The sequence below is a fragment of the Rhinoraja longicauda genome, chromosome 6 (genome assembly GCF_053455715.1).
Source record: "Rhinoraja longicauda isolate Sanriku21f chromosome 6, sRhiLon1.1, whole genome shotgun sequence".
NCBI classification, from domain to species: Eukaryota; Metazoa; Chordata; class Chondrichthyes; order Rajiformes; family Arhynchobatidae; genus Rhinoraja; species Rhinoraja longicauda.
In genome coordinates, this window is record NC_135958.1 from 46868686 (window position 1) to 46883798 (window position 15113).

Here is a 15113-nt window from a genome sequence, read left to right on the forward strand (position 1 = left end):
CCTCCTCTATATCCTGCAGCTCCGCTCTTGTTCCCCTCCCCCCCCCCCCCCCCCCCATTCGTAACAAGGACAGAATCCCCTTTGTCCTCACCTTCCACCCATCAGCCAGCGTATCCAACGAATCATCCTCCAACATTTCCATCACCTCCAACGGGACCTCACCACTGGCCACATCTCCTCCCCTTTCTGCGTTCCGCAGAGACCGTTCCCTCCGTAACTCCCTGGTCCACTCGTCCCTTCCTACCCAAACCACCCCCTCCCCAGGCACTTTCCCCAGCAACCGCAGGAGATGCAACACCTGTCCCTTTACCTCCCCCCTCAACTCCATCCAAGCTCCAAACAGTTTTTCCAGGTAAGACAGAGGTTCACCTGCACCTCCTCCAACCTCATCTATTGTATCCGCTGTTCCAGATGTCAACTTCTCTACATTGGCGAGACCAAACGCAGGCTCCCCGGTCATTTCGCTCAACACCTTCGCTTAGTCCGTCTTAACCAACCGGCTGAGCACTTCAACCCCCCCTCCCTCTCCCAGTCTGACATTTCTGTCATGAGCCTCCTCCAGTGTCATAGTGAGGCCCACAGCAAATTGGAGGAACAGCACCTCATATTTCGCTTGGGCAGCTTACAGCCCAGCGGTATGAACATTGACTTCTCTAACTTTAGAGTTTCTCTGTCCCTCTCTTCCCCTCCCCCATCCCAGTTCTCCCACTGTCTTCCTGTCTCCACCTATATCCTTCCTTTGTTCCGCCCCCCTGACATCACTCTGAAGAAGGGTCTCGACCCGAAATATCACCCATTCCTTCTCTCTAGAGATGCTGCCTGACTTGCTGAGTTACTCCAGCATTTTATGATACAAAGGATAAATCCAAGTCAGCATGGAGTTATGAAAGGGAAATCATGCTTGACTAATCTTCTGGAATATTTTGAGGATGTGACAAGTAAAATGGATGAAGGGGAGCCAGTGGATGTAGTGTATCTAGACTTTAAAAAGCCTTTGATAAGGTCCCACACGGGAGATTGGTGAGCAAAATTAGAGCACATGGTATTGGGGGTAGAGTGTTGACATGGATAGAGAATTGGTTGGGAGACAGGAAACAAACAGTAAGAGTAAACGGGTCCTTTTCAGAATAGCAGGCAGTGGGGAGTGGAGTGCCGCAAGGCTTGGTGTTGGGGCCGCAACAATATACCATATATATTAATGATTTGGATGAAGGATTTAGAAGTAACACTAGCAAGTTTGCAAATAACACAAAACTGGGTGGCAGTGTGAACTGCAAAGAGGATGTTAGGAGGTTGCAGGGTGACCTGGGCAGGTTGAGTGAGTGGGCAGATGCGTGGCAGATGCAGTATGTTGATCAATGTGACTTTGGCGGCAAAAACAAGGAGACAGATTATTATCTCAATGGTGTCAGGTTAGGTAAGGGGGAAGTGCAGCGAGACCTGGGTGTCCTTGGACCACCTGTCACTTAAAGTTGGCGTGCAGGTACTGCAGGCAGTAAAGAAAGCTCGTTGGCCTTCATAACGAGAGGATTTCAGTAAAAGAGTAAAGAGGTTATTCTGCAGTTGTATAGGGCCCTGGTAAGACCACATCTGGAGCATTGTGTACAATTTCGGTCTCCTAAATTGAAGAAGGACATCATGTAATGGAGGCAGTGCAGCGCCGGTTCACGAGATTGATCCCTGGGATGGCGGGACTTCATATGAGGAAAAATTGAAAAGACCAGGCTTGTATTCACTGGAGTTTAGAAGGATAAGAGGGGACCTTATATAAAATTATAAAAGGACTGGACAAGCTAGAAACAGGAAAAATGTTCCCAATGTTGAGGTCCAGAACCAGGGGCCACAGTCTTAGAATAAAGGGGAGGCCATTAAAAACTGAGGTGAGAAGGAACATTTTCAGAGAGTTGTGAGTTGAGAGTTGTGAATTTGTGGAATTATCTGCCACAGAGGGCAGTGGAGGCCAAATCACTGGATGAATTTAAGAGAGTTAGATAGAGCTCTAGGGGTTAGTGGAATCAAGGGATATGGGGAGAAGGCAGGCACAGATTACTGATTGTGGACGATCAGCCATGATCACAGTTAATGGTGGTGCTGGCTCAAAGGGCCGAATGGCCTCCTCCTTCACCTATTTTCTATGTTTCTATGCTTAAGAAATATTTATACATGTACATGGATACGATATGTTTGGAGGGATAGGGGCCAAATGCAGACATGTGGGACTAAGGTAGATGGGGCTTATTGGTCGGTGTTGCCACGCTGACCCCCCTTCCGCGCCAAAAGGCCTGGTTACAAGTTGTACAACTCTATGAATTATGCTGCGATCAATATTCCACATGAAAAGCTGAGCTAGATCCAGCCATTGAGCTCTTACCTTGGCTAATTCCAGCACTGATGGGACTCTCGGTAGATTTCACCTATTTTCCAACCATTATTGGTTTCTTTATTTTGACTTCCACACTGACTGTCTTAGTCCCTCTCCTAAATCTACTATCAGCCAAATGTTCAGTTCCTATTTAGTGTGGCGATTGTTTTTTCTCAGGTTTTCTCAGATTTTCCTCATTCCAACAAATTGTCAACAGAAATATTTCAAAGTCAAAAATGCTGAATAACCAGGTGACAGCTCAAAGAACCGTTGAGCCGACGGTCACGTGGCCTTACTGTGCCCGACCTGCACTTCAACTCGCGTCAAAAGAAGGAGCGACAAAGGCGAGATCTGTCTATCTTCAGTAAGATGGAAGGTTGAATTTATAAATGCGGTCATGAACAATACAGCTTCCTCTTCACAGTTTCTTATTGTCACATGCGAGGCAGATTATAGAACAAATTTAAACTTTGTGAAAGCGGTGCAGCCCGATCCAAAATGGCTGCCATCCCACCTCCCGCGCGCTCGGCTCGGAGGCGCTTTCGGACCTCGAGAGGGGCGGGGGGGGCGGCGCGAAGGGGGGGGGCGCAAAGGGGGGGGCGCGGAGGGGGGGGTTGGGGCGCTGGGTGGAGGGGGATGGGGCGCGGAGGTGGGTTGGGGGGCTGGGTGGAGGGGAGTTTGGGGCGCTGGGTGGAGGGGGGTGGGGCACTGGGGGGGAGTTTGGGGCACTGGGGGAGTTTGGGGCATTGGGTGGGGCACTGGGGGGGAGTTTGGGGCGCTGGGGGGAGTTTAGGTTGGGGGTGGGGCACTGGGGGGGAGTTTGTGGCGTTGGGGGGGTTGGGGTGCTGGGTGGAGGGGGGTGGGGCGCTGGGTGGAGGGGGGTGGGGTGCTGGGTGGGGGGTTTTGGGGTGCTTGGTGGGGGGCACTGGGGGGTGGGGCGCTGGGTGGGGGGGTTGGGGCACTGGGTGGGGGGGTTGGGGCGCTGAGTGGGGGGGTGCGGGGGTGGGGCACTGGGTAGAAAGGGGTTTGGGGCGCTGGATTGGGGAAGCGGGGCACTGTAGATGCTGCTTTACAAAAAAGGACAAATAAATACAGGAATAACACAGCAGGTCCAGCAGTATCTCTGGGGAATGGGGATCAGTAATGTTTTGGATGGGGACTCAAAAAAGAGTCCAGTACTTTGTGTCTTTTTTTTATCGAATGTTATAATTTTTCCTGCTACTATGCTAATTCGCATCCTATTTATCCCATGGGATTTTTAGTTGTGATTTGCTACCAAATGGAACCTTGTCAAAAGCCTTGTTGTATAAATTCAATTGAACAACATCAGTTGCATTGTTCTCATAATTCTGTGTTACTTCAAAAATAAAATCAACTTTCCTTAAAAGAAATCCATGATGATGTACGGCTTCTTTAAATGTTTTATAATGTCCCTGAGAAATAATGTCCATAATTTGTTCACGACCAACTGGCTGGCAATGACTCTATACCTTCTTTATTCTCTCTTTTAACGTCATAGTGCAAGAGTAGTGCTCCATTCAACTGACATATACTGTATTCTTGTAACTTGGGAGGGTTGAAATGTGATAATCAGAGATTCTTTTAACAGCCTGAGATGTAATTCATGCAGGCAAGGTAATTCATCTACATTGAAAGATGCCATAAATCTTAATCGGTCTTTTGTTTTTTTTGTTATGTTTACCTCATGCAATGCATCACACCCTTCTTCCTTAACTACAACATAGCATTTTCAGTTTCAGACCCACTTTCTCTGCTTTCGGCTTAGATTTATTATTGTAAGCCACAATGAGGAGCTTTGTTTTAGAAACATAGAAAATAGGTGCAGGATGAGGCGATTCGGCCATTTGAGCCAGCACCGCCATTCATTATGATCATAGCTGATTGTCCAATCAATAACCCGTGCCTGCCTTCTCCCCATATCCCTTGATTCCACTAGCCCCTAGAGCTCCATCTAACTCTCTCTTAAATCCATCCAGTGATTTGGCCACCACTGCCCTCCGTGGCAGAGAATTCCACAAATTCATAACAGATAGTTCCTTCTCACCTCAGTTTTAAATGGCCTCCCCTTTATTCTATGACTGGCCCCTGGTTCTGGACTCACCCAACGTTGGGACCATTTTTCCTGCATCTAGCTTGTCCAATCCTTTTATAATTTTATATGTCTCTATAAGATCCGCTCTCATCCTTCTAAACTACAGTGAACACAAGCCTAGTCTTTTCAATCATTCCTCATAAGATAGTCCCGCCATCCCAGGGATCAATCTCGTGAACCTACGCTGCACTGCCTCAATTACAAGGATGTCCTTCATCAAATAAGGAGACCAAAACTGTACACAATACTCCAGATGTAGTCTTACCAAAGCCCTATACAACCGCAGAAGAACCTCTTTACTCCTATGCTGAAATCGTCTCATTATGAAGCTTTCTTCACTGCATGCTGTACCTGCACGCCAACTTTCAGTGACTGATGTACAAGGACATCCAGGTCTCGCTGCACTTCCCCCTTACCTAACCTGACACCATTGAGATAATAATCTGCCTCCTTGTTTTTACCGCCAAAGTGGATAACCTCACATTTATCTATATTATACTGCATCTGCCACGCACCTGCCCACTCAATCAACCTGTCTAGGTCACCCACCAACCTCCTAACATCCTCGTCGCAGTTCACACTGCTACCCAGCTTTGTGTCATCCGCAAACTTGCTAGTGTTACTTCTAATCCCTTCATCCCAATCATTAATATATATGGTAAACAGTTGCGGCCCCAGCATCGAGCTTTGCAGCACTCCACTCGCCACTGCCTGCCATTCTGAAAAGGACCCGTTTATTCCTACTGTTTGCTTCCTGTCTGCCAACCAATTCTCGATCCATGTCGACACCCTATCACCAATACCATGTGCTCTAATTTTCCTCACCAATCTCATGTGTGGGACCTTATCAAAGGCTTTCTGAAAGTCTAGATACACTACATCCACTGGCTCCCCTTCATCCATTTTACTTGTCACATCCTCAAAAAATTCCAGAAGATTAGTCAAGCATGATTTCACCTTCATAAATCCATGCTGATTTGGACGTATCCTTTTACTGCTATCCAAATGCACCGTTATTACCTCTTTAATAATTGACTCCAGCACTGATTGTCTTGGTCCCACCTGAGCCTACTCTGTGAGCTCAGCCAAACTATTATTTCCTTGTTAGTGTGGTGATTAATTCTGGTTTTCAAGTACTTCACGATCTGAATAAAAAAATTAATGTCAGGTCCAAAAGAGGTTGCATGCAAAGTGAAACTCCTACGTTTTACATCGTAACAACCAGATTAAGTATGCACAACTTAAGTTCAGAATAAACCTGGTGCTGTATGGTGCTAATAAATATTTTCATGTCTGCAACAGCAATGGCAGGAGAATCAAGAACATCAGGGCGGCACGGTAGCGCAGCGGTAGAGTTGCTGCTTTACAGCGAATGCAGCGCCGGAGACACAGGTTCGATCCTGACTACGGGTGCTGCACTGTAAGGAGTTTGTACGTTCTCCCCGTGACCTGCGTGGGTTTTCTCCGAGATCTTCGGTTTCCTCCCACACTCCAAAGACGTACAGGTATGTAGGTTAATTGGCTGGGTAAATGTAAAAATTGTCCCTAGTGGGTGTAGGATAGTGTTAATGTACGGGGATCACTGGGCGGCACGGACTTGGAGGGCCGAAAAGGCCTGTTTCCGGCTGTAGATATATGATATGATATGATATGATATGATACACAAAGCATGGTCAATGGGTCATTGTCTTTGGCAGATTTTGACTTGGATCAAGGCAACATTGTGGATCATACGGCAGGCAGCTCCTGTGCTATCTGGCATTGAACACATTGTGGATCATATGGCAGGCAGCTCCTGTGCTACCTGGCATTGAACACTGGAGAGCAGGGAGTGGCAGACGAGAGAGGAAATGGGATTGTAACGGAGACTAACTGATATGTAATTTTCCATTATTTCACTTCTTTGAATGTTAATGTTAGTAATACTGAATTTGAGTTTGATAGAAACATAAGAAATCAGTGCAGGAGGAGGCCGTTCGAGCCAGCACTGCCATTCATTGTGATCATGGCTGATCATCCACAATCAGTAACCCGTGCCCAACTTCACGCCATATCCCTTGGTTCCACTTTCCCCCAGAGCTCTATCTAACTCTCTCTTAAATTCATCCAGTGATTTGGCCTCCACTGCCCTCTGTGGCAGAGAAATCCACAAATTCACAACTCTCTGGGTGAAAAAGTTCCTCACCTCAGTTTTAAATGGCCTCCCCTTTATTCTAAGACTGTGGTCCCTGGTTCTGGACTCCCCCAACATGGGAACATTTTTCCTGCATCTAGCTTGTCCCGTCCTTTTATAATTTTATATGTCTTGAAAAGATCCCGTCTCATCCTTCTAAACTCCAGTGAATACAAGCCTAGTCTTTTCAATCTTTCCTCATATGACAGCCCCGCCATCCCAGACCTACGCTGCACTGCCTCAACTACAAGGATGTCCTTCCTCAAATTAGGAGACCAAAACTGTACACAATACTCCAGATGTGGTCTTACCAGGGCCCTATACAACTGCAGAAGAACCTCTTTACTCCTATACTGAAATCCTCTCCTTATGAAGGCCAACATGCCATTAACTTTCTTCACTGCCTGCTATACAAGGACACCCAGGTCTTGCTGCACTTCCCCCTTACCTAACCTGACATAATTGAGATAATAATCTGTCATGATCCATGGCATATTGTCAAACATTATCTTTTTTTCCTGCCACTGAGTAATTTTAGATCCTATTTATCACTCTCCTGTGAATCCCATGGGATTTTTATTTGATAAAGAACTACCAAGTGGGACTTTGCCAAATGCGTTGCTGGAATTCAGCAGTCCAATATCAGTTATATTGTCCTCATTAATCTTCAAAATTAAAATCGATCAAAATATCCATGATTTGTGTTCTTAATTTCCCACTCCTTTTCTAAATTAATTTTATGGTTCTTGAGAACCGGTTCCCATAGTTTGCCCACAACCAATGTAGTTGGTAATTACTCACTTTAACCTCTCCTTTTAAACAACTTTAACGCTCTCGCCATAACTATGCTCAAATTGCCAGTCTTCTTGTAACTTGGGAGGATAGAAATTGATGGTTAAAGATTCTTTTTACAGCCTGAGAAATACTTCATGCAGGCCAATATAGTCAATAGTCAATAGTCGTTTATTTGTTACATACACATAAATGTGTAGTAAAATGAAACATTACCCGCAGTTGAACAATAAGACCAATAAGATTAATCAATAAAAATGCAATAACACATACAATCACAACTAACACCAAACAAAAAGAAACATCCATCACAGTGAGTCTCCTCCAGTCCCTCCTCACTGTGATGGAAGGCCAGAATGTCTTTTTCTCTTCCCTGCCGTCTTGTCCCGCGGTCAGGCTGTTGGAGTTGCCACGTCGGGGCGGTCGGGGCTCCCGATATTGAAGCCCCCGCTGGGCGGTGAAAAAAAACCCCGCGGCCTATTTCAGGCCGCGCCGGATGGTGAAAGGTCCGTGGCAGGCCGACCCAAGCCCCGCGTGGCAATTTGTCCATTTTGAAAAATACTAAACATCTTAATAGTCCTTTTTTTTGCTATCTGCATTGCATACATACATCATGTCACATTCTTCTTCCTTAACTACAACATGAGCACTGTCACCTTTTCACCACTGTCACCTCACATAATAACTCTGTGGTCCTTCTGTCACCTCACAAATAACTGATTCAATCATCTATAAACATTTAGACAAACCTAACACCTATGCAAGAGCCCTCTTTCTAGATTTTTCGTCAGCTTTCAACACAATACAAACAGAATTTTTGGTGTCAAAATTGGTCGAGCAGGAATTGAATCCATACTTGATTCACTGGTATGCCTCTTTCCTCACTAACAGAGTGTAGCTCGTAATGGTGAACAAAACACTTTCATCAGCTATCACAACCAATGTTGGGGCTCCACAGGGTTGTGTGAGTTCAGCTATACTTTTTATTTTTTACACTGATGACTGTTGTACAGATAAACCAAATTAATACATTCTAAACTTTAGAATCTAAAGTATTCTGATGATATATTTTTAATATCTCTGTTGAGTAAATCAGACAACCCTGAGCTGCACCAACATGGCGAAAACGAAGTGGTCAAGTGGAGTGATAATAATGCTCTTGAGATTGATACAAAGAAAATGGAAGAAATAGTATTTGGTTCATCATCTGACTCTATTGTTATCCATAATGAAAAAAATCAAGCAGGCTTGTTCATTTAAATACTTGGGTGTGTTGATAGACCATCTGCTATCCTGGAAAAACCACATTGAATCTGTCTGCAAAAGGACAAAACAAATAATTTATTTTCTACGCCACCTTAGGTCCTTTGGGGCGAGTAGACAAATTCTTCTTTTGTTCCTTACTTCTGTGATTATGAGTGTTCTTCAGTATTGTAATACTGCATGGCACAAGTGTTTGTCCACCATTTTAAAATCAAAACTGTTCCACCAAATGAAAATCTGCTCAAAGATCGTCGGTCAACCCCTTGAGAAACTCTATGAATCAGCCTACCACAATAACATGCTAAGGTCAGCGAACAACATTGTTTCTGACCCCGACCATGTCCTGAACAGTGAATACGAATTGTTACCATCAAATCGGAGATACAGGGTACCAAGATGTAATAAGGTTAGACTGAAGCACTCTCTTTTGAACCAGTCAATCCTGAAACTAAACATAGAACTTAATCCCAGATCAAATGTACGTTGAAGGGTCTTGAATGTGTCGTCATTTGTGATTGTAATGTTATGGTGAATATATGTATCCTCGCTTCTTGTCTTACATTCTTTGTCTTTGTTGATGTTACAAGTGGAGCTGCTGAGATGCAAGAAAAAGTTTAGACTTGATCTGACAATAAAGTATTATCGTATCGTATCTTATTTATTGGATTCACTCTTTCCTTGATTATAGCCTTACTCTTTATAAAACCTCTGGATTTCTTTTAACTTGCCAGTATTTATTCATCACTTTCTGTCCCTTTTAATTTGACCCTACACTTCTGCAGACCTAAACGTTCGTGTAAATTTACATACATGTTGACATCTAATACCAGACAGTAGTCTTGGTGCAAACTGGAATTAAGAGTTAGGCCATGGTCAACTTTCACATCAAAATCTAAGCCTGAATGTGTATGTTGTTATGCCAGTTGTCATTGAAGTAAGCTCCTATCTTGGCCAATTTCAGGACTGATGCGACTCTCAATACATATCGCATTCTTTCCAACCATATTGAAGCTTTCTTCAATTTGTCTTCCACATTGACTATCTTGCTTCCATCTGAATCTACTCCATGAACTAAGCCAAATTATCAGATCCTAGTTACTATGATGATTGATTATAGTTTTTTTAATCTTCCTCATTCCAAGAAACTACCAGCAAATATACTTAAATGTAAACCAAGAGCATGGAGCTGTCTCGAGGTGACATCACAAAAGAACCAATGACCCATCACAAAGCACTGTGATCTAATGGTCACATTGTTAAAGTTCGTTTGCTCTAGACAGACAACAATGCAACAAAGTTAGTGGTAAAACAGTAAAGTCTTTATTATGCCAGGCAGGAGTGGGGAGATCAGCACCGAGTGTCTTCTGACACCCAAGCTCACCTCGTGTCCCACTCACCGAAACAAAGGACAAAACAGTACAGTTATATATTTTTCTTATCAGTGAATGAGGTGGCACCACTCACATCATGCCCAAACAAGGTAGAGAAAGAAATAAGACCATGTCCATATAAGGTATTAAGAAGTCATCAGTAGGTCAGGTTTTTTTTAAGTACATGCTGCACTTCTCACAGTTAGACACAGATTTATCTTTTCTGCTTAGCTGTACTTCTCACGGTTAGACACAACTTTATCTTTTCTCTCTCTGCTTAGCTAAGCCACGTGCAACGCGCAAGAAGAAGCCGGCAACCATTTTGTGTATCTTTTCTTTTTTTAAATACTTAAACTCTTTCAACATGACCAGGCTCTGCACATGCTCCACAATCTTACTGACCATGAATAGGCTGTCAAATAATAAAGTGCACCAGAGCCAAGATCTCCAGATCTGCAGGAAGGTTGAATTATTGGAACGATCATAAACAATATATCGCCTTCTTTCCATCTGAATACAAATAGATCAGAACAGGTACTAAACAGATTGTATACAAAGTGAAACTTTGATGATTGGCTAAATAGAATGCAATATTTGTGTTTGGTGCAAGGAATATCGTCAAACATCACTCACCTTTCCTGCCACTAAACTAATTTTGCATCATAATTATCAGTCTCCATTGCACCCCTTGGGATTTGTATTTGGCAACTGGCTAGCAAGTGTGCATTTGACAAAAACCTTGCAAAGATTTTGCTGGACAACATCAGTTGTAGTGTCCTCATTAATCCTCTGTGTCGCCCCTTCAAAAATAAAACCAATCCACTTACCGTTACAAAAAGCATGTTTTTGATTCCTAATTTCTAACTCCTATTCCAAATTTTTTTTAAAAAATGCCCTGGGAACTGATTCCAATAATTTGCCCACTAACAATTGGCTTCTAATCACGTTTTCTGATGTCTTAGACTCTCATGAAAATTCATGCACTTGCAGGCATCAACTTCTTGGTGCCGTAAATGGACAAATGACAATCGTACAAAAAACATAAGTAAAAACAAAAAACAGGACATCAGTTTAGCTGCCAGTTGATTGAAGAAGACCCAAGCACAGGATGTGTTTGCCGACCATCCTTGATTTACAGTTGTTGTCAATACAATCTGACAGCAAAGGTTTGCTAAAGTGTCTTTGCAGAATCTGTTCCGGTTGTGTATAACATTCCGTTTTTGATTCTTCCAAATGGCTGTTGTAGTTGACGCTCTTAAATAAAGTCTCGATTGTCTTGCCCGATATCTTTGTGGTGGGTTTTAAAGTTTTCTTTATCAGAATTAGTGTCATGACTCAGATAACTATTATATTTGTATATGTGTATAAATATGATACTGGGACATAGCGTGACATAGACACCCAAAACTTAATTGTTGTAAAAACCAATGCAAACACATTTATTTACAAGTTTGACTATCGTCTGACTCTATCAAAAAGAAAGAAGATAGTTCCACAACCGCAAGTAGTTTTTTCAGGTAATTAAAAATTTACCACACAAGTGTTAACGTACGTAACATGGTGTCTCAATGGCATTTGATAGCAATGGTAGAACTTCTTTTTTTCTAATTCATTAAAGTGTAGTTATACATCCTATCTGTGGCGGTCCACAATGAAATTGGACAGTAACCAATTTATTTACCGTCAGGCCATTTGACAGGTAGATTGGAGGCAACAGTTTGACAGCTTGGGAATTTTCGCGATGTTTTTGGCCTCCACCATTACATGTAAAGTGGGCTCCAAACCCAGATATGCAACCCAGAAACCAGATATGCATCTCCCTTACATTTTCATAAAATGCCCACACACTTTTCACAAAAATCCACGTAACCACTTAAAAATCTTTTTTTTTTAATACAGCTATTAGTAAACTGGAAGTAAATCCGGTTTATTCCTTGTTACAGTGAAGCTTGGGTTTTAAGTAACCCATACAAGATGTTATAGTTCAAAACTCTCAAGTACTTACCGACTTGTCAGTGATTTCAGCGAAAATTAGGACGCTTTCATTAGGAAGGTAGCGCTGGACAATTGAACGTCTCCGGTACGTAACCAGCAGACGCTCCGAAGACACGAAGGGTTATCAGGCTGCAGCACCGTCAGCAGAAAACTGACAAACTACACTTACCCGTGGGTTCTCTCATGACAGCAATGTAAATGTTTTTATAAGTTGACAGATCCACCAGACATGAAAACAGCGGGTTAATGTACGTAACGATTTGGACACGGAGAACAAAGTAAGCACAGTATGTATAAGAAAATAACTGCAGATGCTGGTACAAATCGATTTATTCACAAAATGCTGGAGTAACTCAGTAGGTCGGGCAGCATCTCGGGAGAGAAGGAATGGGTGACGTTTCGGGTCGAGACCCTTCTTCAGCACAGTATGTCTCGTTTGCTTTAAAGTATGTTGAGCTAAGAATTTTTGGACATATATTTTTTTTACTTGGCTTGAGCATCATAGAAACAAATGAATATCGATCCGAAAAATATTAATTTTTCATGATTTCCAACGGCATCTTACGTACGTAACTCAGGACACGATAAGTTACGTACATGAGCATGATATTTTTGACTCTCCCAAATGAATATGTGCAACTAATTTCTCCAAGCAAAGTCGGGTTTGGAAAGGCATATCAAAGGTCCTCAAAAAAAATGTGTCTAGACAAATGTAGGCCATTACGATACGTATATATTTTCACATAAGTTATGATGTGTAAAAAATGTCACATTTTCGTGTCCAATTATGGGTAAAAATCAAAAACAAATTTTAATTTTACAACAGTTGAAGAAAGTCTGGAACCATAAGTTTATATTATGTATTACATGGCTATATGAAGTACCACACACAAGCAAAACTTTCCCATCAAGTAAACAGAATACACTTTTGCATACAAATGAAAATAACATTAAAAAATATTAATGTTTACTTGGGAGATATTAAAGGAATATTATCAAGGTTAATTTTAGATAAATATCAGGAAAGAAAATACCAGCAATCTGACAGCAAAGGTTTGCTGAAGTGCCTTTGCAAAATCTGTTCTGGTTGTGTATAAAAAATCACATGAATCTTTGTCCAGTGAACATTCCGTTTTTGATTCTTCCAAACAGCTGTTGTAGTTGCCGCTCTTAAATAAAGTCTCGATTGTCTTGCTCGATATCTTTGTGGTGGGTTTTCAAGTTTTCTTTAACAGAATTAGTGTCATGACTCAGATGACTATTATATTTGTATATTAATGATTTGGATGAGGGGATTGAAGGCTTTGTGGCAAGGTTTGCATACAATACGAAAATAGGTGAAGGGCCAGGTCATGTAGAGAAAGCAGGGACTTTGCTGAAGGACATCGACAGGGTGGGAGAGAGGATGAGAGTGGCCGATGGACTATGGTGTAGCAGAGTGTGGAGTCATGCATTTTGGTAGTAGGAATAAAGGGGTAGACTATTTTCTAAATGGGGTGAGATCCGGAACTCTGAGATGCAAAGGGACTTGGGAGTGCTGGTGCAGGATTCCCAAAAAGTTCATCTGCAAATCGTATTGGTGGTAAAGAAAGCAAACTCAATTCTAGTATTTACCAGCCAGGCGTGGACCAGTTGGGCCCAAATCTCTCCTGTGAGCCCGGCAACCCTCCGTCCAAACCTCCCCTGCCAAATGATGACACGCACCCACTCCATCCCCCTCAACCCCCCTTAAAACTCCCCAGGGGGCGGGCGAGGGGGCAGAGGAAGGGGGAGAGGGAGGCACTTACCGCGGCCCTGGTGTGGCTATCGTGTCAGCCGGCAGCATGATATCTCTCCTTCCCCCCCCCTCATTAGCTGCCACCCCCGACACTCGGCCGGGTCCCGCCTCCTCCGAGTGGAAACCCTCCCCCAACCGCGTCTGCTTGGACACGGCGGCGTTCCCATTGTGACGTCAAACACGGAGGTAGCCAATCAGGACTCAGGACGCGCCGGACCCCATGTTGGGGGGGGGGGGGGGGGGGGGGGGGGGTGGTAAACCAGATCAAATTTATTAAAGTTTAAATAGTGAAAAACTTTAAAAATATAACAAGCATTGGAACCATAAGATAATGATGATGAAGGTGGTGCTAAAATTGTCACGCTGTTGTGAACCGTTTTGGCTGTATTTTGGGAATGAATATATATATATGTACAGTGTGAGAGTTTTAGTAATATGTAGATTTCAAGAAGGCTTGTAAACAAAAACAGGGATGTAATGTTAAAGCTTGATAAGGCACTGGTAAAGGCCTCATTTGGAATATTGTGAGCTATTCTGGGCACCATATCTGAGGAAGAATGCGCTGGCTTTGGAGAGGGTCCAGAGGAGGTTTACAAGAATGCTCCCAGGAATGAGTGGGTTGACTTATGACGAGCGTTTGTCGGCACTGGGCCTGTACTCGCTGGAGTTTAGAAGAATGAGGGGTGACCTCATTGAAACATACAGAATAGCGAAAGGCGTGGATCGAGTGGATGTTTCCATTAGTGGGAGAGTCTAGGACTAGACGTCATAGCCTCAGAATTAAAGGATAGTCTTTTAGGAAGGAGATGAGGAGTGATTTCTTTAATCAGGTGGCGTGAAGCTGTGGAATTCTTTGCCACAGAAGGCTGTGGAGACAAAGTCAGTGGATATTTTTAAGGCAGAGATAGATAGATTATTTGATTAGTATAGGTGTCAGAAGTTACGGGGAGAAGACAGGAGATTGGGGTAAGGAGGGGGAGATAGATCAACCATGATTGAATGGCGAAGTAGACTTGATGGGCTGAATGGTCTAATTCTGCTCCTAATCCTTTTGACCTGGAACTAAGGAGGTTGTGTTTTGGAACTGTGGAAAAAGGGGAAACTGAAAGTAGGAATTCTCAAAGACAGAGGGAACTGAAAGTAGGAATTCTCAAAGGCAGGGGATAGTGAGAAGCGGGAATTTTAGAAATTCACAGAGGGAAGGAGGAACTAGGGAACTAAGGAAACTAAGGAAACTAAGGAAAACTAAGGAAAAATGAGATGAGGAG

General features: G+C 43.2%; 1 protein-coding gene across 1 annotated transcript in view; it reads right to left on the minus strand.

Annotated features, from left to right (window-relative positions):
* Nucleotides 1-10331: 10331 nt before the first annotated feature.
* LOC144594732 (myosin-1B-like) overlaps nucleotides 10332-15113 on the minus strand; it is a 44482-nt gene continuing 39700 nt past the window's right edge. Inside the window, exon 41 of the mRNA XM_078401575.1 lies at nucleotides 10332-10583. Within this exon, the coding sequence (XP_078257701.1) occupies nucleotides 10332-10583 (252 nt within the window). The remainder of the gene's footprint in view (nucleotides 10584-15113) is intronic.